The sequence below is a fragment of the Xiphophorus hellerii genome, chromosome 21 (genome assembly GCF_003331165.1).
Source record: "Xiphophorus hellerii strain 12219 chromosome 21, Xiphophorus_hellerii-4.1, whole genome shotgun sequence".
NCBI classification, from domain to species: domain Eukaryota; kingdom Metazoa; phylum Chordata; class Actinopteri; order Cyprinodontiformes; family Poeciliidae; genus Xiphophorus; species Xiphophorus hellerii.
Window position 1 is genome coordinate 25,065,971 of NC_045692.1, and position 27,398 is coordinate 25,093,368.

Below are 27,398 nucleotides of genomic sequence, written 5' to 3' on the forward strand. Positions count from 1 at the left end.
TTTTCATAATTTTTTATTGAACAACCTACAAATGATGCTGTATATTTTTAGAGATTACTTCAGTGCCGTTTTATTTCAATAACCAAAAATAAAATGGCACTGAAATGGAAAAGCAGTTTTAATCCAGGTGGAATCTGGAAAAAGGGGCGGAGCTTAAATAATTGGTTATTTGCTGACACGTTCATGGACCAACTGAAGCTCGGCTGATTGTAACCATGGTAAGACAAAAACACTTTTTAAAAACATTTTTACAAAGTTTCCAGTTATTTTAAATGTTAAAATAGTTAATTTATAGATTCTGAAACCATAAAATAAAACTAATAATCAAACATTTTAGCTCTGGTTTGTGTTTGAATTCATTTACTGGAGGCCCAAGCAGCAGCTTAGTTCACTTATTCTTTGGATCGGCTCTCACCTTCCTGTGGACAATGCCTCTCTGTCTGGTTCTGGTCAGGCCTGTTTGCTGGTGTTACCATGGTTACTAAAGCAGATGTTGGTACTGTTGGCACTGTGAACTGGTACCAGGACCTGCTGAAAAGTGAAACCATCTCCATAAAGCTGGTGAGCAGAAGGAAGTATGAATTCCTCCAGAACGTTCTGGTAGATGTTTCCTTGAAACCACAGTGGACCAGAACCAGCAGGAAACATGGCGACCCAAACCAACACAACCAACGATCATCGTCCTAAATTTGGAGGAAAACGCAAGACTTTAAAAGATAACAAAAACTGATGGATCGCAGATGACGTAGTACCGACGTCACGCAAAAATATGGGGTCAGGACGTAAATACCCAATTCCGATTTTTTGTCAGATCAGAATTTTTTCGTTCACACTTCCAAATAAATGCGACCTGTGTGTTTTCTGCTGTGTGAACGGGCCAACAACCTGAAAGTGTCCCGCATGCGCGGTAGGGGGCGCAATAGCGTCAGCTTCTCAGTGTTCCACCAACCGCCGTAAAAAGAAGAAGTGCTCAGTGTTTGGTAGTAAACATGGATGCTAACGGTGGAGCATAGCTCACACATTTAGGTAAGGATCTCGTTGTTTAAATTGTATTTTTATATATTTTATTGGACATTTACTTAGAAAGACAAGCACTCATATGTAAAGTAAAATATATTATTTATGTATACTGTGAGTATTTCCCCACTGTCTGGCCATAAACTGTTTTTAATGGGGTTTCTGTAGATCGCTGCAAATGGTTGACCTACATTATAGAAATGCATTATGACTTAACATTAACATACAACTTCAGCATGAATTTGGGTTTACAGAAGCTAAATAAATAATTTACCAGTAGATCCAAGTACATAGAAATAACATGGGTTAGCTTGCTGTTAGCGATAGCATTAAGTAATTTTAATTACTTAAAATTACTATTTTAAGTAATAGTTATTAAAATAGTAAAATACTATGTTAATATTTAAGTAAAATAGTCATTTTACTTAAAATGACTATTTTAAGTAATTCTTTTTTCACGGACTTCCGTTTTAGCACGGCCGCATTTTATTAGTCACATAGACACTTCCGGTGCGCAGGCAACATGTTAGCAGTCGCTGCAGAGCTATTAATATTAATAATGCTTATAGAATTATTCATACGTCCTTAAAAGCTCCAACAACGACACAGGATTTAAGCTGGATGTGAAACTTCAGAAAGAACTCAAAGGTAAATTAAATCATTTATGTATTCACCATAATGTTATGTAAACCTTTAGTGTTTTTATAAATATATAGTATCTTATAGATACTAAGAATAAAAACCAGTAACCACAGTCAGAAACTTAACTTTGTTTTTTTTTATCAATAAACATTAAAGACAAACAGAGACTAGCAGTAATATTCAGCAGCAGGACGTCAGGATTTGGCTCATTTGTGTCAAGTAAAGCAAAAATTCAACAACACAAACAATCAAGAGTGAATATTTCAAGTCAGACAACAACAGGAGGTTCTCCTTGTGCTACAGTTTGGACTGAAATGGTTCCGTGAAGTTTAGCTGAACCGTGTTCCTCAGTGAGAACCAGCAGACAGGTTCTGCACTGGTTCCCATCCAGAGCTGAACTTAAAATTCACACATTCTCACTTTGAACGCATTTAAAGTTACATTTACAGAAACAACATAGTACATTTATTCACAATAATAGTATAAGAAACAAGTCATTATTAACAAGAAGCTGACCTATTCTTTATGGAAGTGGTGTTTTTTGTAGAACCCTGGCAGTACCAGCAGGGGGAGCTGTTTTGCCTGCTTTCCATTTGCCTTATTCATTTTTAAATGAACTACCTTGAACAGTTCTTCTTTTAAGTCGAAGTTTTGACTTAGAATGTCAAAATCCAACATGGCTGCCACCTCACTAAGTCACAGTAACAAATTTCAAATCAAATCCGTCAAACACATTCTCTAACTCGCTGTAAACCTGTCAGCGGGAAATAATTAGCCTGTTTTGCTAACAGAAGCTAGCCCGGAGACGATTCTTCTATAACGCAGAATGAACACAACACGGTGAGCACTGCCCCCTACAGTCTGTCTCCATGTTGACAAGTAGTCAGAAGATTTGTTCACATTTTCCTTCCTATATTTAAAACAAGTTAAGATTATTCCAGATTACTGAATAATCGTTAAAAAATTAGTAAACTCTTCAAATCTCCCCACCAACTCTGATGTTTAGTAAAATTAAAATTTTTCCACTTCGTCTCCACCTCCTGTCGACATGCACACAGATTTTGGTGAGATTTTTAAAAACACTGATGTATCTGTGGGAACGTGATGTCCAAAGAGGATTAAAAAACATGGTGGACATGTCCTCTGTCCTTCTACAACCTATAAAACGGAACCATTTGTGTTATTTCGTTCACCCAACGTTGTCTTCTACAAAATTTCAATTTTAGTAAGCTTAATTTTATTTCCACCTGCTCTTGCAAGGCTTGTATAAAATTGTTCTGATAGAAAACCAACAGATTGTGTGAATGCAGATTCGTTTTTTTACAAAATGGCAGTTATAAATATCTGGAGTAGAGCAGTGTGGCCTGAGAATCCAGTTTCAACCTGTTTCCTCTTTTTCTGAAAGATTTAAGGTTGCAAACATCATGTTGACTGACAGTCAAAGCATATCTTCAGAAAACTTAAATATTTTCAGTTCATGAATGTAAATGTTGGAAACAGAAGCGCCCAGGATTAAAACATCTGCATCGTCCTGCAGCATCCAAACCCACATGTGAGAGCAGGAGAGTTGAGCGAGTCTTTTTTAATGTAACCTGAATTAGCTTATGTTTTTACAGTTTATCTGGGTAATGTTTGGCTCCATTTTCCAGATGCGTTCATCCCGTCAGCTTAGAGGCAAAGATTGGACCTTTGCCTGAAGGAACAGGAAGTTCTTGTTCTGTTTCAGTTCCTCTGGAGAACCGACAGTGAACCATCTGAGTTAAATCCAGTTATCTGTCCAATTTAAAACAGACCACTGTTTATCTGAGCAAAGCCACAGCTTCAGTCGGAGCGCTGCTGCCCCCTAGCGGACAGGAGTGTACAGTGCGCCTCCCAGTCCCAGGTACTCCAGGTTCTCTGCTGCAGGGAGGAACATGCCGTTCCCAGTGAGCGCTCCAGTCTGCGGTAGGAAGGCAGCCTGGTAGCCGGCCTGGTAGTCGGGGTCGTCCATGCTGCCACTGGACACCAGGGGGAGCGAGTTTTGGTTGGTGTTCAGGTACTCCGGTCTGGAGAAGTTGGTCTCCGCCTCCTGGGAGGACAGCGACACGGGGCCCCAGCCGTCCGTCAGGTCCTCGTAGTTGGGATTGTAGATATCCGACAGCCTGCTGCTGGTTTCACTCCCAGGCTGGTTAACGTACTCTGAAACACAAACATCAGGAAGATTTATTTAGAGCCTGGACTCGGTTGCTATGGTGAAACTCCTTGTTTGCATCTGACTCGTATCCTGTCTGTTTGACTCCATTATTGTGATCACTTCCTGATTTCTTGAAGAAAGTGATTGCTGGTCAGAACCTACCGTGACCATCCAGGTCTTTCTCCAGCGCGTTCTGGGTCGGGTCGGAGATGTACCGGAGAGCGATGCTGTTCTCTCTCACTGGATGCCCATTCTAAAAAAACACACACAGTTCAGATGGATCAGTGTCCATGTTGGATAAAACATGCCCATTATTTCACTTTACGTATTGTTCTGCCCCCTGGTGGTCGGCAGTAACAGGACATGTGTGTTAACATCATAGACATAGTAAAGAGTAAACCCCGCATTGGCTGCACAGGAAATACGGCGGCCATCTTGGAGCCGTCGTTCCTCCTACTTGGCTAAATCAAAACAGCAGAAGAAGACTCAGCACTGCCGGATATTTTTGTTGAGATCGACGGACTATTTACATGAGATCTCAGGGGATAACGTTTCACAAGTAAGATGAACATATTATTGTTTATATTTTATAATTAGAATATTATTATATTGTATTTTTGTCCACCAGCGAAATGCCAGCTAATATTAGCTTTAGTGCTTGATGTAACACCGGTGTTCAGTCCACGCTATGAAGGATAACTGAGATTTTGTAAATTTTCAAAAAGTTTGAATGATTCCCTAACGTTGATTTAAATTATTTGACACAAGAGCGCTATCTTAGAAATAAAACAATTTTATTTATAATTATAAATATATTATTCTAATATTATGTGTTATAACAATCCAAAGCAAATATTACACAGGTGGCAAAGAATATTATTTATATGTCTTCTGTTTTTATTTTGAAGGTTTCATAAAGACACAATGTGAGGAAGAACTGGGAAATGTCTTTAAGGAGAGACGGATTCCCTGCTCTACGTCTCGTCAGGTGAGAGCGCTTCTTTACTGTCTAAGGCTAAAATCCCAACACCAACTATATTGTAAATTTGAAAACCAGTTAAAATATAAAACACCAAATGTTGATAAATTTATGGTAAATATGTGAATAAAAGGAATGGTTTAAATATCTAAGCTGCAAAAACCAGAGACAACGAAAAGAATTGAAAGAAGGAACAAGGAAAGTAATTAAGGAAGGTAGGAAGGACAGGAGAAGAAGGAAGGAAGGAAGGAAAAAACAAAAGTACAAATGAAAGAATGACGGACAAAGGAATAAATAAATAAAAGTTTCTCGTTTCTCTTATTCAATGAGACAAGAAGATAATGAAGGATTGAAGGACACAAGGAAGTATACTAAGAAGGAACAGGAAAGAAGGAAGAACATGAAACATGGCCAAATGGAAAAGCAGTTACAAATACAACATCCTCCACACTTTAGTTGTTTTTGCTGATCCAGACCTGGAAAGTTACTGAAGTTAAAGTCCAGATTTTCCCAGACTACTCAGAAATCCTGATTTATGTAATTTAATTTTGTGGCAACAGTTTTATTAGCTGGTCTTATGGTTTTATAAGGATCAGATTATTGAGACACAAATTCAAATGAAAATCTTGCAGCTGTCTGTATGAGCGGCAGCCATGTTGGATTCTGAGACCCAGCCGGTGAGGAACCTCGGACTTTCCGGGTCAGAATGAAAACTCCAGAAACTCCAGGACTTGTTTCAGGTTGCTGTTCGGTTAGCATCAGAGTTTTTACCGGCGGGATGCAGGGCTCGCTGCCCTGGCGGTTTATCCGTTTGTACGGCAGCAGGTATTCATCGGCGTCGACCACGTCGTCATCAGAGCTCAGCAGGCGGGAGAAAAGCCTCCGATCAGACGGACTCGGCAGGTTGCCCTGGGAAACAAGTCAGAGGCAACCAAAACAGTCAAATATACTTTATTATTCCATATTTGATTAGATTCTCTTCTTAATGTTCAATTACTTAATGAAAAACATTTAGATTTTGATTTGGACTCTTTGGATATATTTTCTGAAACGTAAAGTGAAAACCCAGAATTGTTCTGTTAGTGTTTTATAGTAGGGTCAGGTGGGGGCGGTGGCGTACCTGTATGACCAGGTACCTGGACGGGTCCCGGGCCATCTGGGAGAACTCGCCCACCAGCTCTCTGAACCTGGGTCTGCTGGACGGGTCGATCATCCAGCCTGCAGGGAGACGGGGACAACACACTACCATGAGGAAACAGCCCAGCCAGCCTGCAGCGCCACCTGCAGGGTCAGCTCTTACACTTCAGGATGATCATGTAGACTTCGATGGTGCAGATGGGAGGCTGCGGCAGCCGCTCCCCGTTCTCCAGCACCGAGGCGATCTCCTTGGCCGGGATGCCGTCGTACGGTTTGGATCCGAACGTCATCAACTCCCAAACCGTCACACCTGCAGAGACAGGAGTGACTTTAGCTTGGTTAGCCTAGCCTAGCAATAACACCGCACAAAAGGAAAAAGAACAATTTCCTCATTTTCTGCAGGAACACACTTAGCCATTTATAGTTAGAATGACTCGTAGCTGTCCTGTCAACGGATTCGTCTACCCGATTTGTGGACCTCAGGTAGATAAAATATCACCTGAACTTTGACCCCAAATCCCAGAGGAGGTAGAAAGGAGGCTTCATGGATGCAGAGCAGAGAGAGAAGGAAGAAGTTCAAGTTCCATCGATCATATCCCCTACTCCAACATCTTTCTGACCTCACAGCCAACCAGAGGTTTAAAGACGAGCAGCAAAAGCAAATGAGGCGGATTAGCAGAGTATGCTAACGGATGGAGTCATCCAGGATGTGTTGCTATGTTACTAATGTTTCTGGTGCCTGGATGTGGAGCTGTTAGGCTGCAACAGTCTCCAGTCAGAGGCTTCTTCAGATTTGTGGCTTGACTGACTGCTACTGGAGCTCCATAAATGAACGCCACGTGCTTTCAACGTAAGATGGGATTTTAGCTAAACTAAGAGCCCTAAGTTTTAATTTTTAGTAATACAAATCACTCATTCTAATTTCAAACAGGAAAACTGGTAAGATTTCCATGATCAGATTAAATATAATCAGGAATAAATCAATATAATCAGGGTTACATGCTAACACTGATGTTCAGTGTACAAAAATCTCACTCTGGTTTGAGTCTCAAACATTTAACATTTTGAACAAGAGATGATAATGTGCAACCAATATTCACTAATAGTGTAGAAGTATTTTATTCAGTCTAAATCCTCTGGCTGTGCGGCTTCAGATGTTTAAACCGGCTAACAGGAAGCAGAGGGTGAAGGCAGGTAGGTGGCGCTGTGGGGACGATTCCTCACCGTAGCTCCACACGTCGCTCTGATGGGTGTAGGTCCACTGGAGGATCGACTCCAAAGCCATCCACTTAATGGGAACCTGCTCACAGAGATGCAGCAGTGATTCATCTCTGACATGTTTTCAGTCCGAACAGCAAACAGAAACCAGTCAGGCGTTGCCATGGCACCTTTCCTCCGTCGGCTTGGTATTCCTTCTCGTCAGCCGTCAGCAGCTTGGACAGACCGAAGTCTGTGATCTTGACGTGGTTCGGGTTTTTCAGCAGGACGTTCCTGGCTGCCAGGTCGCGGTGCACCAGGTGGCGCTCTTCCAGGTAGTTCATCCCCTGAACCAGCAGGACACAGTGTGTCATTTAACAAACCAGAACTAACCAGTAAATAGATAAATAAATATTTGAATTCCATTATTTTGTCCAGCTTATCATGAAATGTTGATTTTAACTTTAAGTCAGTGTTGGGAAAAGTTCCCCAGACCGTGTGATCCAGAACAACCCAAATTCACTCTAATCTCCTGACCCAGTTTACATTTTCCCAGCATCTAAACATTTCAGACGGGACTGAAGAGATTAACAGTCCTTCATCCTGATGCGTTCAGGTTAACGAGCCTCAGCAGGATTACCGAGCGCCGAGGTTCCTGGCTCACCTTGGCGATCTGAACACACCAGTTCAGCAGCCACTGGCCGCAGATCCGCTCCTGGTGCTGCCGGACGTAGTCCAGCAGGCAGCCGTACGGCATCAGCTGTGTCACCAGCTGCACGGCCGACGTCAGGCAGATGCCCAGCAGGCGGCAGACGTGAGGATGGTCCACGCTCGCCATCACGTACGCCTCCTGCAGGGAAACCCGCAGAGTCACAAACACCAACAGTCCATGAATATCACACAGTCATCAGGTCATATTTAATAAGGAATTAAAACCTGCAGCGTCAGAAACACCGACGGTCCATAAACACAACGGCAGAGCAGGTCAGAAATATCATCTGGTCATCTTTAATAAATAATTACTTTATAAAATAAAACACAGTTTGATGCTATATGTAAGAGTCATATTCACTTCATTAATAATTAACTATTTGTGTACATAAATATGCAGAGAAATACAAAAGTATGAATTGTTTTAGTTTACATTAATAGTCGATAAACAGAAGAACTCTGCAGATATTTAGCTGGTCAGATATATTTACTTAATTAAAAAGTCATTTATAAATCTACAAAGTAAGAGCTATGATGTGATGTGGAATGTTTGTTCCAAAACTAATAAATACTGCATTATTTTAAAAATTTATAAAGTAATTTTAAATCAGAAAATCACTTTATGAAACCACAAAATAACATTAATTTGTTCATATGCCATATTAATTCTGATTTATGCAACAATATTAAAACAGATGGCAGAAAGACAAATAAATATACATTTTATTTATCTTTTTGCTCTTTTTTTCATCCTTTGATTTTTGAATTTAGCAAGTGAAAATTGTCCTAATTGAGTTCCCTTTACATCCAAATGTCTGCACTTGCTAACATTTTCTGACCGTTTACTTTTGAACTTAATATTAATTCTGAAAACATTTCAATACAAATCTCAGTTTATCCAAATGTTTACTGCTACGCTTCACCTTCTGTTTTGTGACAGAAGTTTTCTGTATTTTCTATGTATTATTGTCCAGTTTAACATATTCAGAGGTATTGTGGCTTAACATCCATTCCCATCAATCACCCTTTAACTGTGAATGCTACATATGCAGCATATTGTCATATGATAGGAAACAGCAGCTCTTAGAGATGTGCTGCACGGATGAGTCCTACATTGATGTACAACATGATCTCTGATGGTTTGAAATGAAGGACAGAGGCAGGAGAGTCCATCAGGAAACTGTTGAATATCATGTTTAAAGAATCCCAGCCAGAATGTAAATCCATTAATATTTCTCTGCTAATGAATCACATCAGCCTGTGGGATCAGCGGTAAGCTCTGGACTGGTTTGTGATTAACGATGAGAAAATCTGGGCAGAAACAGAAACAGTAATCCTAATAAATACTGGTGCTGTCCAAAGGGAACAGACCCAACATCCAACTGAACCTTGTTCTTTCTGTTCAGAAGAGCCAACACAGTTAAAGACGTAACACACAAGACAAGATGAAGGTTGGAGTCCCACCACAGCTCTTGAGCAAACCGAACCAGAGGAGAAGCAAAGCCTTACGTCCAGAACTTCCTGGTTGACTTTCGGTGACGTAGCCTCTCTCAGAACTTTGATAGCGACTGGGATCCGGATGTTTTCTCCGTCAGGGTTCCATAAACCCTGAACAGAGAGGCATGAAGTCAGTTATTTCGTCATCTCAGGAGAAGAGTTTCTAACAAGGTCTTCTGCTTTCAGCCATCGCTGGTACCTTGTAGACCGTCCCAAATGCCCCGGAGCCCAGAATTCGGTCCTTCTTGAATTCCGTCTCCTTCAGGATTCTCAGGAAGGCCTGATTGGGAGCCTGACCGCTCGGAGTCAACGGCTCCACCAGCTGCAACATGTCCAACAACATCAGACACAACCAGCAAGAGTCAGAGAGTTTGTCTCCGTTTGACATTCTCCAGTCACTTCCAACGCCAGAGTTGTGTTTTAAGAGTGACGCTCACCTCCTTCTCTTGGAGCAGGCGGCGTATTGTCCTCTTCCGTTTGATTCGCCGGCGCCGCAGTAGAACCACGATGAGCAGCGCCACAATTACAGTGATCAGGAGTCCACTGACTAACCCCACTGCCAGAGAGGAGTGGGAAACAATATCGCTGGTGGGAAACAAAGAGACCAAAAAACAGATGAGTCAAAAAAATGGTCGGGTTTATACACTTTCTTATCCATACTGAACGAAATCATCATGTGAACTTCCAGAGTCATTTACATCGACATAAACAGATTAATTCCTGATCAATATGATGTCATTATTTCTATCCTGCTTAACGACTCACAGGAAGGTTGATTGGTGTGAAGAAGGCTAAGCTAACCCAACAGACTGATGCTATGTTTGGACAGAGCATTGCTAATGGATTTGGTGTTGATGTGTAAATTATTATTATTTTTTATTTTCTCTGCAAAGAAGTTGGTAAGTTCACTACAGATCCTGTTCAGGTGGTTCAGTTCGTCAACCAGTCGACTGTGGCAAATAAACTCAGCATTGTTGATGTTTTTGTTTATGATTCGCTCATGTTTTGCTGTATGTTTGTGGTTTTATTTGTAGTTTTACCCTCTGCAGCCAGACAGTCCAGGACCAGAACACCTGCAGACACAAAGACAATAAAATAAACCTTCACTTATTTTCTCTGCTGGTTTAAACTTCTCAGACCTTTCATGATGAAGAGGTTTTACCCTTGGGTGCAGTTCTGATGACAGGGCTGGCATTGGCCCATCTTATCCGCATATTTCCAGATCAGAGTGTCTCCGTCTCCCAGCATGCCATGGGGGCAGCGAGGGATGCATTGGGGGCCATCTTGAAAGTGTGCACACTTGGAGCAGTTGGCTGGCCCCTGCACAAAAAAGGGTTTAATACTCAGAGATAACAGAAATTCATGCAAAGCATTTAATTCAAATTGCAACAAATTATGGCAAAAGGCCAGTTTATGGAGTCAAAGAGAGTTTCATCTCAGACGAAGATGAGGAATACTTTTTGAATATGCAGTGTTTCTCCTGTGAGTAAATGGATTCTGAATTAAAATGTAAAAGCTCTAATCTTTCAGACATTGGTTGAGTGGATGTGAACTCACCGGACCGTAGCAGGTCAGGCTGTCAGTCTGCACCAAACACTCCTGGTGACACTGAACACACCTGCCGTTCACCTGGGCCTCTCTGGGTTCACTGCACCAAGAAACAAAACAAAACAACTAAATTCATGCAAAAAAAGTACGTAAAGAATAGTAAAATTACGTCAGAACTATAGCTGATGTACAGACTGCAGGTCTCTCACCCCTGCAGCAGGTTGCAGGATGCCACACAGCGCCCCCCTCTGTCCACATGCAGACAGGAGACACACATTGTGGGCCCCGGGCCCCAGCAGCCATCCTCTGAGCACTCGTTGTTGCAGGTTTGATTCTCAGTCCTGGCGTCATACTCTATGCTCTGGTCCTCAGACCGGAACAAGCGCCTCCAGTTGATGGTGCTGGCGTAGCGCAGCTGCGGCGTGTTCTTCAGGATCACATTCCCAGCGCTCACCTCCTTCAGGGAGCGCAGACCGAGCCACTGCAGGTGACTCACCTGAACCACCACAAAGCTGAACCCTCTGGGAGGAAAACATCACTGTTGGTCCACAGCTGGGAAAACTACAGATAGAAAGAAACACGGAAACTCACCTGGAAAACGTAGTTCTTCCTCTGATAATTTCCAGGTTCTGGAACACCGACAGAGACGTCATGTTTTCAGGCCACCACATGATCACCAGATAACCTGCGACACCAACAAGCTGAACTCTGAGGCTGGTTTCTGCAGACATGTTTCTGATCTAATGACAAAGCTAAGAGGAAAACCTACCAGTGATTTCCTTCACTGTCGTCAGGTTCCACAGATGCTCAGGATCCATCGGCCCGATTTTGTAATGTGGATCCCTGGAAGAACAGCCGTTACATAATCATAGACATTAGAGCAGGATATTCAACCAGAATCAACACTGGACAAAAAGTCATGTACAGTTTTCAGTTTGGACAATTAAACTCTGTATTTCTGAATCATATATTGTTTCTCATGTTGGCATCAATCAAACATTCAATTATGAAGCTTGGAAAAACTTTGGTCATCCTGTTGAACGCGACATGAGAACTCCTGGACTCATTTATGGCTTATTTTCTGAACCAGAGCAGAACCCAAACACTGATCTGTGGCTCACCTCCATTCAGAATAATAACTCTTACTGAATCTATATGCCTGGATTAATCAGTTGGAAGGAGCTTTCATTTTCAAGATGCAAATTTAAGAGGAGTCTGTGGTGGCCTCCGATGGACTGGCGACCTGTCCAGGTTGACCCCTGGAGATCGGTACCTGACCCCTTCCTGACCCCACAGAGGGTCAGCATGATGGATGATGGAAGGACAGAAATGTAAGAAGAAAAGGTGAAAATGTCCTCACCCTTCAAAGGAGTTCCTGTTGAGGATGATGTCGCCGTTGATCTTGGTGCAGTTGCTGAAGGACCCGATGTTGGTTGAGTTGACAGCAATAGTGTTGCTCAGAGACCCGATTCCAATTCCATCACACACTGCAGAAAGAACAAGAACAACTCTGGGAATCTGCTCTGGGTTTGTGTGTGTGTGTGTGTGTGTGTGTGGGTCGGTCTACCTTTGGGACAGACTCCGTCGCATGGCTTGCAGCTTCGTTTGCCATTCTCATCTACCTCAAGCATTCCTGCACTGCAAGAGCGAACACATGCGCCTTCTGTCACCACGTAGTTACCTGTGAACAAAGACAAACATTAAGGCAACATCAGAGACTAAACAACGGGCGACTTACTGACAGACGTTTACCAGCTGCAGGACAGATCTAATCAAGCTGCATTTTCAGGAACCTCAAACATCGTCACATAATCAGTTCTTCATCTGAAGTGAACTATTTCTACATGTAACACTCTGCAGCATACAGAGGCCACTGAAGGCTGGATGATCTGATATGAATATGTTTTTTATACTTACTAGGGCATTCCTTGACACAAGCGGCTCCAAAAGTGTACTTGATGTTGGGGTTGTCCACCACCTGGTGGCTGACGATGTCATAGATTTTCGGCGGAGGACAGGTGTCCTTACAGGTTCCATCATCGTTGAAGTCCCTGCAGGCCTGCATGAAGAAACGAGGAACAAATGGAGTTGGAAACTAAATGAAACCAGAATAAAAATGAAACAAAGATTGAACATGAGCCGCATGTCTGTTAGCTAAACAGTAGAGCGGATCTTTGTGACTCACAGGAAGCAAAACTCTTTGGAACTGTTGAGAAGGTTATGTCTGAGCAGAAAAAAATGTATAAAAATCTCAATGAATTTCCACCGGTGATAAAGAAAAGTTCATTCCAAAGCCCAGATAGGAAAACCCACTCACTACCTCCATGATGAGCGTCTATGTTCTTGTTCTTCTTCTGGCTTGTGACTTTTAGACCAAAATACATTGTTTACACTTTTTTAGCTAATATATTGAATATAACCTGGATCCATCCATGATCTTCTACTTAATCCAGGTGAAGCCCAGATTTCTCTTTGCCAGTCACTGGAGTCAGCTCCTCCTGGTGGCCAGAGATGGGTGAAGGAACGTAGACCGGTAAATCAAGAGGTTAATTTTTTTGACTCTGCTCTTTTTTCACCACAACAGGCCGGTACAGCGCTGGCTTCACTGCAGACGCAGCACCAATCCACCCATCAGTATCATGCTCCATTTTCCCTCGTTTGTGAACAAAACCTCGAGATATTTCAGCTCTTCCACTTGGGGCAGGACATCGTCCCTGACATGGCGAAGGCACTCTGCCCTTTTCTGGTCAACACTCGGTTGCAAATCCCTCCAGTTTAAACTGGAGATCACGTTCTGATGAAGGCAGAAGAACCACATTGTCTAGATAAAGCCGATCCTCAAACAATAGATCCTTAAGGTCTGTGCCTAGAAATTCAGTCTATAAAAGTTGTGAACAGAACAGTTACAAGGGGCAACTCTCAGTGGAAACAAGTCTTTTTAACCTCTCCCAGCTCTTGCACCAGTCTAAACCTAACAGCCTGAATCAGAGGACCTGTAACCTCACCCTCCTGCAGTGACCTCACAGCTGAACACATTCTCCAAGTCCATAAAGCACCTGTAGACGGTTTGGCTGAACTCCCAGGCTTTTCCAAGTAATTATGGAAATCAAGAATATTAGTTCATGTGGTGATCAGTAGCAACATTCATGGAAAAAGACATTGAAGTCAATAGTACTTTTACATGAAACGTGATTATGATCATCTGATACGGACCAGACAGTCTGTGGCTCTGGGTCCGGTGCAGCCGCCAGCACAGTGTTCGTTGCAGCAGTCGATGGGTTTGGGACCGCGGCACCTCCTGTTGCACTGCTCGGCACACAGCAGCTTGGTGACTAACGGGGTCAGAGGCAGATTCATAAACTCACTCAACACAAACAGCCAGGATGGTGGAACGTAAAAGAAACAGTGGAAGACTTTACATTTCTGGCAGTGACCCGGTCCGGGTGCCCAACACGACCCATTAACACAGCCGGGGTCACACTTCTGACCTGCAAACACATTCATGTTACCAACAACGTTCAACCAGGATGAGAACATTAATGAATATTTTAGAAATGTTTTCCATACATTGGCGTTCAAACGCGTGTGGTATGAGGTTCATGGTGGGATTACTGGTTTTATCCACGATATCCCACCAGTTGATGGTTTCCACGTTGCACAGCAGAGGGTTGTGGCTGACCTTCACTCCTCCTGACAGAATCTCTGTTGGAGGCAAACAAACTGTAACAATGAATTTCTGTAAAAATATAGGTTTCACTCAACAACTGAAAAATTATTCATGATGCATTTCAGCCATTTTAAAAATACATTCAGGATGAACAAGAGACTGAACATGGAATCAGAAACATGACAGCAGACACTAGATTAGATGCCGAGTCGATGTTTCCATCCTTGAACATTGAACAAGAACCTAAATAATCTGGAGGTTTATTCATGAATATGAAATTTCTGACCAGAGCTTTTTCTTTTTCACTAAACCTTCATGATTCTGTAAAATATGTTATGTATAAATTTGTTAACCAGCCACCAAAAAAGTCCAGCATTATGAAGCCATGTGTTCACAGCAGAGGTGTGACTCAACCAAACCAATCAAGGTGAACGTTGTACGTCATCAGGCACAAATTGCCAAGGAGCGGTCTGTTTCCTGCTGTCAGATCTCAATGTTCTGTTGAAAGAAGACTTTCAAACGATCCTGCAGCTCCACCCACTCAACCAGCTGCCAGGAACTCCAACTGACAAACCTTTATTTGCGCAATCCTGTGGGTTTTAAAGCTCCTCCAGCATGCCTTGTCCTACACATTTATGACACATCAGCTAATATTCCCTCAGCTACAGACTTTCTCTGCAGTTTCTGTTGGTTTGGGACACATCTGTAATGTTGACCCTTCTCCTCCTGATTGGTGACACTTGCTTGTGTTTCTAACATCGTCCAGAAGCTGCTCCACCCACCGGTCAGGTTGCTGAGCTGCAGCTGCTTCAGGCCAACCTGGTAAACATCTGGTGATGACGGGTTCTTTTGGTAGTTGGACATGACTAGCAGGGTGAAGTTGCCCTCGTAGAGATTCTGTCCTCGGATCAGACGCAGGTTGACCAGAGGGATGGTGGACACCTCGTTCATGGCAATCAGGACGTAACCCCCAACTTCCTGGATGGACTGAAGGGGCAGAGAGAAAGAGCTGAAGACCTGAAAAACTATCCAATAACCTTCAGCCGAGGCATTATGACAGGGTTTACATTAATAAGTCTGTTCAATATGTTATAAGGAACAACTGGAAGCTCAAATCCCAAATTAATGATCACATTTAAAATAGGTTTTATCACAAAAGATTGTTTCTTGAGTTTAGGAGCCTTTCTGTGCCTGAATGATTATTCATTAGAGGAACAGATGAACTACTGAACAAAGATCAGAGGAACATCTGCTTGGAATGAAAACAGAGATGATGTTTGGATCAGGAGCTTTGTTTGCATGTCAAAACCTTTCAGAAGATAAAAATGTAAACCTTAAAAGAACAAAGGACTGAAAGTGACGCGATCAGTTTGACATGTCAGGTGTTGCAGCGTCTTTAGAAACTTTATCAGGAGTTTGATCAGAAACATGTCCATCCGGAGGGAAACCAGCGGCGCCTGACGTAGCGTGATGACGTAACACGGACCGGACTCACCTGGAGGAAGGACAGGTCCTGGTTCTCCTGGGTGTAGGTGATCTCCAGGTTCTCCAGAACCACATTGCAGCCGGAGTACATCTTCTTCATTTTGAGGTAGTGATTGTCCAGCATGGTCATCTGGTTGCTCGTCCCCTGGCACACTGAAAGCAGACACAGAGTTCACTGCAGTTCCTCTACCGGCCACTGAGTGGTGCCGTTTCCCCGGTAACCATGGCAACACAGAGTTTAAGGAGAAAAGATTCGGTTTTAATCTGCTGCAAGATTAAAACCTGAGTCAGAATAATTTAGTGAGAAATTTACTGCAGCATCAAACTTCTGCTCTTAGAAAATTACAGGCAGGTGATAATTCAGAGCCGTAAAAAGTATTAGCTCTGTTTTAGATTTTAAAATTAATTATTTCTGGTTAAAAACCAAATATTAATATGAAACAAACTAAATTTCTCTTTATTACGAGAATCCAAATATCCAATTTCATCCTCACTCTTCCTCATTCTTCAGACGCGTGCCGATGTTTTACGGTTACACCCTCTGAGTTGTTCAGGTGAAGTTTCCACTCAGACAATTAAAGGAGCATAAAGAGACGAGGCCAGAGGAGTGGCACATCCCAGCAGCAAAGGCTTAGAGGAGTTGAACAAGTCAGAGAGGAATGAAGCTCTGCAGGCTCACGTCTCTGTTAGAAACAAACCGGCAGCTCAGGAGTCAGAGGTCAAGGGTCGGTAAGATCTCTGAGTGGGTCCTGCTTCTGAACGGTGAACTGAAATCAGTTCCTGTCTCTGAGCAGAACGACTGACATTTTGCTCTGATACAGCCACACAGATCAGATCGAACCATTTCAGGAAGGAAGGAAGCCATGTTGGAACATCAACAGACTCGGCATCCTGATGACAGTCAGAACCAATCATTAGGCCAGAGATCAGAATCAACGAGTTTTACTTTTATCAGCTCTGAACTGGGATCAGCAGTACATTTTTTGAAACTCGTTAAAAGCATCAGAACTAAGAACTTCCACCAATTTCTATCCTTAAATTCAAAGTAAAAATTGAAAGTAAAAATCGGATGCAGGTGAGAAACTTTAGCTTTATTTTTTCCCATTAGGTTTCAAAACGACGTTTCTAAGCAGTCGGGCCTAAAAAAAACTGGAAATCAGAAAAGTTGAGACATTTCTGCTGGGAAGGTTCATACCACAGCTGGCTGCAACTAAATCTAAAGGACAAATAAATGAACTGAATGATGGTCTGTTCAGGTTAAAGGAGGAGTTATTGGTGACTGGAGGCAGATCGGAGCTGATGGACCCCCGGTTTAATTCTCCCAGGGCCCCGCTGACCTTTGGGCCCCGCTGACCTTTGGGCCGGCCCTGGACGGTCCGTCCACCAGATGAACCAACGTGTGTCCAACACTAACAGCTCAGAGATGAACGGCGGTTTGTTCAGATGTTTCTCCCTGATGAAACTGATTAAGTCTTTCCTCTGAACTCTGATTGGCTGACTTCCTGCTGTGATGTCACAGAAACAACACAGCTGAGCTGGGAGTGATCCTGATTGGCTGCCGGCTGGCTGAGGGGCCGTCCCATTGGTCGAAGCCTCATGGGGAACGCTCCACATCTGGACTCAGACGTAATGACTTTTCTTATTTATTCCTTTCTTTCCATCTCCATCCCTCCTTCTTTCTTCTATCTTGATCCTCTTTTTTCTTCATGCTTTCCATCTATTTTCATCCCTTCATTCTTTTCCTTCCAGTCTGCTTTCAACCCTTCTTCCTGTTTCTCTTTCCTCAGTGCATCTCCATCCGTCCATCCGTCCTCCCACTCTCCTCCCAGCTGTCTCTCTTCTCTCCCACTTGTTTATTCCCATCCCTACATCGAAGATTCCCAAACATCCTTATTTTCCTTCTCTCCTCAACATCCGTCTGCTTTCATTCCTCATTTCTCCTTTTCTCAGAGTCTCTTCTTCAAACCGGTAACATCTCCAACCTGGAAGGTTCATCAGAATTCCCTCCTGCCGAATCGTTCAGTTATTCCAGAGGAATCGGTTCATACAGGCTGAATGCAGGCGTCCGGTCCAGTTTGTGTTGATTTCACACGGTTCTGTACAGAATCACAACCAGAACAGAACCGGACCAGAACTCGGCCAAAACAATCAAACATGAGAGGAAGAGATAGATGAGCTCAGAGAAACTTCAGCCATGAAACGGACCGTTTCTTCCATGGCAAACTAAACTAGTACAAAAATATTAATTATTATTATGGTTTTTCTTTTGTGGATATTTCTAAAGTAACTGAAACAAAAATGAATAAAAACCATAATTTTAAAAATGTGCCAAAGCAAATGTGGCGACAAGCTAAAATATTCTGAAAGACGATGAATCTGATCATGTAAATCCACAAAGCAGCAGTCGGGGAACAAAATGCCATAAATTCCTGCATGGGTTCATCTCTGGATGTAAAACGACAAAATAAACTGAATGTTTAACGATCCAAGCCGACCCGTCAGCTTCCAGCTTCAGATTTCCAGACCATTGTTAAAATACTGAGGATGGTTCTGCACAGACGGAGTCACATGGAAACAACAAAAACTTCTTTCCTTCCTGTTTTCTATATTTGCTGGTTTTATTCCCTACAGTGTGATTTTTCCAAAACTAAAGTGTAGTCATTGTTCTCTGAGTGGCTGTAAATTCTGTAAAGTCCCAGATAACTCAGTCAGCAGCTGCAGCAGAAACATCCCTGTCGGGTTTGAATAGAAAACTCAGTGGAAGGTGAAGTGTGGTGATAAACAGTTTGTTTGTTCAGGAACAGGTCGGGCCTGTCTGCGTCTGCTGCAGCTCCTCTGAAACCCGACGCAGGCTGAGAGTTAAAGATAGAACCGAGTGACGGAAAAATTCATCATGAGAAACATTACAGTCACAAACTAAAGACTAAGAGTTCATATTCATGTTCAGCTCCATCAGTGCAAAAACACAAAACCTTAACAAGTGTTTAGTTACACATAATGCATGATTCAGAGGATTTAACAGCAGGATCATTATAGCATTACTTAGACAATACAATAACACAGTTGACCTTCAGTTGCACCCTGTTTTGTCCATTTTAATGTAATTATGCACCGTTATAAAAACAATGAAGCTGATGTACCAAAACAGGAAATATCAGTGGAACATCCCAAAGCACAGCTCAACATTTCATCTGATGTGTCAATAAGAAATCTTGACTGTTTTCTATTCGTCACTGAACTTCATATTAACAGTTTTCTGTCTGTGCTGCAAAATGAAACTTTTTAAACTCCTTCCTCTTTTCTGAAACCCTAAAAGTCCAAATTTTCCATGAAAAGCGAAGAACTGAGGCAGACGGACCAAAACGCGTCACATGTTGGTTTAACACACTCCGTTCTGTTATCACATGTGAATCTCTGCTTGTTTTACTCGCTGCCATCAGATTAGTGGAAATGAACGTTCCTGAAACTCTCGACCTGCAGCAGATCACAATCACAGCGCCGGCCAATCAGAGCCAAGATGGTTCGGCCTTTTTCTCAAAAAACCACAGGAGATGGAGGTAGAGATAAGAATCACACACACGCCTACACACGCACACACACACACACACACGCCCACACCCACACACACACACACACCTGCGACCTGCACAGCACATTTTCTCTCAAACCTCCTGTTTTGGTTCTGCTGGAGGAAATGTTCTGCTCAGACAGACGTGTGTTTGTCAGGACGATTAGATTATCAGTAATCGACCAGCTGATTCCTCAACACACTTTCTGTGTTCAGCCTGAACTGAGCCTCCCTGTTTGTGACACACTGAGCCGCTCAACCCATGAACCCAAACCGAGTCAACAAGACCTGAACATGTCGACCCAAAGACTTTAGACCCAGAAACAAGTTTAGATCCAAACAGGTTCTGGGAACAGATGCTGTTCCTGGAAAGTTGCAGTTTGGACATTGTAGCTTTTCTCCTGACTTTAGGATAAATTCCTCAGGATTTTAACCTTCAACTCTTCATCTGCTTTTCATTCCTCATCTGTTTCTAAACCGATGATGATAAACAGAATAAAGAAGGATGGATTCTCTCAGTGAAACTGCTGAGTGTGGATCTGAGGAGGTCGGAGTACCAGGAGAAAACCTTTAGATGCTCAGAGAGAACATGCAAACTCCAGGCTGGGATTCAAACCCACAACCTTCCTACTGCAAGGCATCAGTAACAACAACTGATCCACCAAATATGAGAGCTACTAATTCAATAAATCCATAACTTTCACCAAATTCAACTAAAACAAGACGACTGGACCTGCAGACGTTTGTCTTCACGGCTCATTATGAGGCTTAGAAAACCTGAAACTATTTCAAATAAACATCAACTTTAAGAACCGAACAGAGAGCAGAAAGAAAACCAACAAATAAAAATACAAACTTTTCATTAATGGGAGAAACGATCTTGGTTTCATGGATAATTAATCCATGAAACCAAACCAGCAGAACAGAAAAACCTTTAAATGTAAAAGAAACCAGCAGATTTTACCTGTAAAGTCATTATTTCTCTAAACTTTGTAAAATTGAAAACATTTTCTGATTTTCTGTGGTATGTTTCTAAAAAATCAAAATCCCCCCTGCAGAGGAAGACCTCTGTCTGTAATAAACAATCTGTGCTCCTCCATTGCCGTTTGGCAGGTTGAACCTGTGATTGAGCAGAAACCTCCTCATGTGGATCCTGTTTGTTTTTCAGATGGAATCAGTGAGAGCTGCTGCCTGCCTGGACCTGCAGCTCCGTGTTTCTGTCTCCGTTTTCCTTCCTGCTCATCGACTTCGCAGCTTTTCCCTCCAGTCCTGTTCTTACAGGCTGTTTGATGGAGCAGAGAGAGGAAAGCGGCTCGATGGCAGCAGATTATTTATGACTGGAAACCTTAAAAAGTGTCTCTAATGAAAGTTTGCTGACATGGAATCGATAGTTTTACGCTCCGACCGCCTGCAGCTCCAATCAGTGGAAACGTTTGTCGTTTCAAATCGTTCTGGTTTTAAACTGCAGTTAAAAGCTTTTATTGATTCGTATGAGAGGCAAATCGACTGACCTCTGCTCTGACCTTCCAGATGAACTGATTCCAGAATCATCTTTAAAATCCACCAGCAGGATTTTGTTAAGTTTTTACTCATTTCTGGTTGGGTTTAACACACAGCTGAGGCTGTAAAAACAGATTCAAAAAATAAACAGAAAGTCTTCAAGAGAATCTATAAAATACAAAAAGCCTAAAGATCCAATAAAAACCCGGATCATTCCTGGAGTTTATGACTGAATGACTCATAGATCAGTTTATTGTGTTTAAAACGTTTTTCTATAAATGTTCATGAACTGAAAAAGAAGCCAAACAAAATCCAGGAAATCCGAACAAATTCACCGAGAACCAGGAACCTGAGCTAGTTCCAGAAAACTACAAAAATCTATTTAAGTGAATAAAATGTTTTTTATGAACCTCAAAAAAGCAGCACTGAATAACGGAGTTCATTGTGGTTGGAACCTAAACCAAAATAACCATCATTCTGATTTTCTTTGTCGTCACAGACATTTCTCCTACTTTAAATAGGACAATGAGTTCAGATGAGTCTTTGAAAAGTAACGACTGCATGTTGTTCCCCTGAGTGTGTCTGCAGGTTGGTGACCTTGACCTCTGACCCTCGGTGTTGGACTGAGACAGAGATGTTCTGAGAATCTGCAAAGTCAGATTCAGTCTCAGCTGATCCGACCCAGAAAAACACTCAGAGCTGCTTCATCCTGCAGGATGGAAGCTGCAGCTCCATGACCTTTGCTCCTGAAGGTCACAGCAGGTCGAACAGGAAGCGGGTCGATTTCCCTGAACAGAACCGGGCAGAAGAGAACCTGCTGGAACATCAGCAGCTAATCACTAAATCTTCCCTGTGTGGATCGTGTTTGACTTGTGTGAGCGGGGTGTGTGTGTGAGCGGTGTGTGTGTGTGTGAGCGGTGTGTGTGTGTGTTAGCGGTGTGTGTGTGTGTTAGCGGTGTGTGTGTGTGTTAGCGGTGTGTGTGCCTCGCCTGCAGCGCTGTGCGCGGCTCGGAGCGAGACGCTGCTTGTCCTCGGCCTGCAGCTCCGTCTCTCTCTGAGGAAAATTCCAGCATCGGTTTCATCCTGACAGTTAAACCGTAAAGCTGCGTTTCCTGAACACAGCAGCTTCCTAGAGCAACCGGGTCGGGGTTCTGCTGCAGAACCGGGTCGGGGTTCTGCTGCAGAACCGGGTCGGGGTTCTGCAGCAGGCAGATTAGCAGTCATGACCTCTGACCCAGTGTGTGTCGCAGCAACATGGATCCTGAAAAGCTCCGCGGTCACGGCTGAGGAAGAAAACTCTGCAGGGTTCAAGTTTCCATGACGACCGCAGCTTTAAGATAACACCGAGGCTTCAGTGAATTCCTCAGAGTCATCATCATCATCATCATCATCATCATCATCGTCATCATGGCTGTGAATTGACCTGCTGCAGGTTTTGCTGGTCAGCAGCTGGATTCATCCTGAGTCTCCGAACCTCAACATGTTTCAACGTTTCAATATTCTGCCTCATAAAAGTTCAGATTTATTCCACAAGGCAGAGAAATGGGAGTAAAGAGCAGAAAGAAGAGGACTGGAAGCTGCAGCAGAGCGACGGTGCTGCAGCAGCAGAGCGACGGTGCTGCAGCAGCAGAGCGACGGTGCTGCAGCAGGAACTGATGGATCTCTGGAGTCTTTTACTGGTTTCTGTCCTGATTTGTCAGATGAAGAAGAACTGCTGCCTTCTGAACATCCAGAGTTTCTGATTAAATCCTGATCAAATAAATCTGTCAAATCATCATTTTAATGATTTTAATGATTTTAATGATTCACCTGCTATCAGAGTTTTTATGGCTCAGTGTTTCGCTGAAACACGTTTAGTTTCCTGGAATCAGACGTTTCACGTTCATCCAGAAAAACTGAAGATTAGAAACCAGAGATGGAGGCTGGAATAATAAATATTACACAAAAATCTAATAATTTAGTAAACAAACACTAAAAAGTTTGTTTATTTCTGTCTAGTTTTATCTCTGTTTATTTTCTGTTAATATTTTTTGTTTCTGATTCATGTTCAGAACCAGAAGCGGCTCTGAGAGCAGAACTCTGCAGCTGCAGGTGTGAAAACAGACGGCGCCGTCCAGCCAGCAGCTCTCAGTGACCTTTGACCTCCTGGGTCTGATCCCACAGTGACTGCAGGTTGTTGGAACCGGGTCCGGTTCTCTGCCCCAAACAAACCGCCTGCATGTTGCAGAGCCTGTTAAATCCTGCGGACCTTTTCTCAGCTCCATAACTGACATTCCTCACATTCCTGCCAGGAAAATCCCTGGAGCTGCATCAGACGGCGACAAACCGTCAGAACCAACAAACACCAAACCCTGAACCCACTGGGTCTGGTTCTGGTTAGCCCTCCACGCTGATCCACAGATCAGAACAAAATAATCCCACCGGGGCGTTTGGCTTCGTTAGCTGAAGATCATTTTTATAGATTTTAATCTGAATCTGTTTTTGTTCAGAAACGCTGCAAAACGACACAAAAGAGAAACATGAAGAACTGAACAGAACATCCAGCATCACAGAAACACGACAACAAGGTAACAAACTGGGACCCAACAGGAGAAAGACACAAAAAACTCATTAAAGACAAAATGTGTCGACGTGGAAACCACAAAGAAACCAAATCCAGGAAGAGAAACTAAATTAAACACAAAGTCTTAAAAATAAAAACTGACAAAAAGTTTAAAAAAATAAAACTTCAGACTTCAGACTACAGGCCCAATAATCCATGTTAACAGATAAACTTTTCCTCAGACTGATCAGCTGACAGACAATAAATTAAATTAGTAAAGTTCACTAAGCCCCGCCCCTTCTGAGCCACGAGCCAATCAGATCTCCAGGATCCACCAGACCAGCTGAATGGTTTTTCTTTTTCCCTTTCAGTTAAAAAGTCCTGCTCTTTATGCCAACAGCGTTGCTATGGTTACCATTTAAGCTTTTCAGCATGTGTCTGTTTTCAGTTGACAGCGGCCCCAATGAAAAACAAGCACAAACACACACACACACACACACACCCCTACATAAAGCCAAGGTCCTTCCAAAGAGTCAACACACACACACACACCCCCACACACCCACACACACACACACACACACACACACACACACACACACACACTCACACAGGCTGTCTGATCCTTGGATCTTCAGCTCCAGACTCAACAATCAGAAGTTTTACTGAAGTTCAGGAACAAAAAACAAAAATCCTGATAAAAGCAGAAAGTGAAGGTTATTAACGCCTCACTCAGTTTAACATGAATGATTTTAATGTTGAACATTTTCACTAACATAATAAAACCAGATCTGTCTCCATGACAACACAGTTTGTCTCATATTTCTCTCTATTTGCTGTAGTTAATTAAAGAATCGTTCCGGGTCGTTGAGCCACTTCAGGTTTTATATTTCAGGTGAATCCATTTTTACCTCAGACTCCCAGCATGCATTGCGTCACACAACGTTCTGGACAGCAAACTAAGCATGATGAGTGTTTCTCTAAGTGAATCACATGTCTGGTCATATTTCAGAGGGTTTATTGTTAATTATTTTAATGTTGTGAGTTGATGTAAAGGCTGCGCCGTCCCTTTAAGAAGCTGTTCTGGAAGGAGGATCTCAGTCTGAGTCAGTCTGACCTTTCAGAGCCAAACTCCTGCAGCTTCTGAGTCATTTCTGCTCCTGATCCAGAACCTTCACAGACCAAACCGGAACACAGCAGATCCATGTGTTAGAACGGCCTAGTCAAAGTCCAGACCCAAATCCAGCTGAGAATCTGTCACGAACTTTAAAACAGATATGAACAGACATTCTCCATCTGAGTTTATGAAGCTTTACAGAGAAAAATGATTAAAAGTTTTTGGTCTGCAGACGTAAAATCTGGAGGTTAAAACAGAATCAGTGATAAAAATATTTACAAATATATTTTCTTTACTGTATCTAATATTATCTGTGTTGCTTCGTCTCATAAGATCTTATAAAACAGCAAAACCTTCTGATCGTAACCAAACATGGAATAATCTAAGGGTGTGAATAATTTTAGATTTAGTCTGAACTTCAAAATGTCTCCAGATGCGTCCTGTAAAACCTCAACAGGTTAAAATAACTTTTATTCCATTTCTGGAAAATGTTCTGAACTTTCCAGACGTTCTGCTGCTTGTTGATCAGCCAGGATTTAACTTTAAACCGTCTTCCTCCTGAACGTCCTGCAGGAGAATTTCTCTGGATCCTAGGAAACGCAGACAGCGGTCCATTCAGAACCAGAACCGTCCTGCTAACTGAATATCTGCCAGACAAAGACTTGGTCCTGTCAGCTGCCTCTCAAACAGCAGAGCTCAACGATCCTCGTTGCTCCCTGATTTCAGCCGAACTGATTCCATCGCAGCGAATCGTCCTGGTTTTATTCTCAGACGATGACGAGGATTCAGTTCCTCCATCTTCCTCTCACTGATCATTTCAGCTTTAAATAATGAAACATCTAAAGGCTGAGAGTTTCACCAGAGAACCGCTGAGTCCAGATCAAACCCAGGAGACCATCGATTTGGACCCAAAGAGCCAAACGATCAGAACATTTAAATCCTGGAAGAAAACCCGGTTCTGATCCGAACCCTGACGCTCAGACGGTTCTCAGAACGACACAAACCGAAAGACCAGATTCATCCTGAATTATTAAACTGATCAACCAGAAAACAAAACTTTTTACTTTACATCAAATCATCTGATAAAATGATTCATGTTCAGGAAGACGTAAAAATTTACCTTCAAATCAAAATATGCAAATAAAAATAAATATCAAAAAACACGTTTGAGTTTCTCTAAACTTTCAGCTTCAGTTTTATTCATGAAGTTGTAATAAAATGTAAATATCAGCAGAAATAATATTTCTGTTAAAAACATCAAATTTCTGCTGAACTCACAGCAACAGATTAAATTCACTTTGATTTAATTATTCACTAAAATCTTCATCACTAAAAGTTTTACAGAATCTGAGGATCCGAGACGTTTGGTCCTGAAATGATGATTCTGTTTATTAATAATCCAGACATGGATCAGAAAATCTTTTTCTTTCATTCACAGAAAAACTGAAAAATCCTCAGATTCATTTAAATCTGTTTTATTCTCTGATGTTTGATCCTCTATCTACTTAAACTGGACCCAGTCAGAACCGCTGGGTCGGGTTCTGTTGGTTTAGTTAATTAGAACCTGGAGAAACAAACCAACTGTAGAGGAAATAAAGTGATAAATGTTTTCAGAGGCAGTTTAATGTCAGACTGAGTCAATAAATGATTATTTATTTTAAATAAATATTTTAAATGTATTTAGAATAAAAGTTGGTTGATTCGCAGTCTGGAGGTCAGAACCAGAACCTGGACAGATTCTGATAAATAATAATAACTGATAAACTGATAACAACCTGCAGATAAACTTTATCAGCCAGAAACAACAAACTGAATCTCCAGAGAAAATTTATTTTCTCAGGAGAAAATATCTGAGAATCCAGTGGAAATAAAAAGTGAAGCTGCAGTTTGTTGAGTTTCTGGATCAGAACCAACAACAGAACCGACTTTAATTCTTTAAGATCCTCAACATGAAGCAGATTTTAAAGTTTCTGTCTGAACTTTTATTAAATCTGATCATCATTTCTTTACTGTTTTACTGCAGACATTTAAATCTTGTTATAAAGGTTTTGTCTCATGTTGGTTCTGATCATAAAATGATCTAAAATCATTTTCAGTTTTAGAGAAATTATTTTACAAACCATTTAATTTATTGAAATAAATGTTTCATATTAGCAGAGAAAGGAGAAATAAACAGTTTGTGGAAATAAACCTGAACAGAAACATGAAGGGAACAAACGACGGAACCTGTCAGAGCAGAACCGATCCCGATCAGAACCAGAGTTTGAACCCGGAGCCTCACCCTTTCTGTCCGGGTCTGTGCTGCAGCAGCGGCCGATGCTCAGCAGCAGCAGCAGCAGCAGCTGCAGCAGCTGCAGCTGCTGCAGCTGCAGCAGCGCCGCTCCTCCGGGCAGGAACTCCATGAAGACGGTCCGGTTAGAAACTAGAGTCCGGCAGGTCGGACTGCTGCTCCATGCGCCGAACCGAACCGATCCGGGAGGGAAACTGGAGCAGAATGACGGGTCAGAACACATTCAGGGCTCAGCCCAGCACACACACCTCCAACACACACCTCCTCCTCCAACACACACCTCCTCCTCCAACACACACCTCCTCCTCCTCCTCTTTCTCCTCCTCCG

General features: G+C 42.4%; 2 protein-coding genes across 5 annotated transcripts in view; both read right to left on the bottom strand.

The window, feature by feature from the left end:
- Positions 1 to 27,398, bottom strand: part of LOC116712074 (NACHT, LRR and PYD domains-containing protein 3-like) — a 1,065,068-nt gene that overhangs the window by 281,415 nt on the left and 756,255 nt on the right. The window lies entirely within an intron of this gene.
- LOC116712093 (melanoma receptor tyrosine-protein kinase) lies at positions 1,776 to 27,294 on the bottom strand. 4 transcript variants are annotated; one of them, XM_032551927.1, is made up of 26 exons: positions 27,148 to 27,294; positions 27,062 to 27,117; positions 16,064 to 16,206; positions 15,351 to 15,555; positions 14,469 to 14,603; positions 14,115 to 14,389; positions 12,819 to 12,960; positions 12,469 to 12,582; positions 12,262 to 12,388; positions 11,671 to 11,744; positions 11,493 to 11,586; positions 11,111 to 11,422; positions 10,911 to 11,001; positions 10,516 to 10,673; positions 10,394 to 10,426; positions 9,791 to 9,938; positions 9,553 to 9,675; positions 9,366 to 9,464; positions 7,810 to 7,995; positions 7,337 to 7,492; positions 7,173 to 7,248; positions 6,112 to 6,258; positions 5,932 to 6,029; positions 5,583 to 5,720; positions 3,995 to 4,085; positions 1,776 to 3,837 (listed from the first exon to the last, which is right to left on the bottom strand). In XM_032551927.1, the coding sequence occupies exons 1-26, from the start codon at positions 27,291 to 27,293 to the stop codon at positions 3,503 to 3,505; spliced, it is 3,702 nt and encodes a 1,233-aa protein (XP_032407818.1). In that variant the 5' UTR covers position 27,294; the 3' UTR covers positions 1,776 to 3,502. The 4 variants fall into 4 exon arrangements, with proteins under 4 accessions (XP_032407818.1, XP_032407819.1, XP_032407817.1 ...); XM_032551928.1 differs by having other exon boundaries at positions 14,115 to 14,233; positions 14,321 to 14,389; positions 27,062 to 27,293; XM_032551926.1 differs by having other exon boundaries at positions 27,062 to 27,294.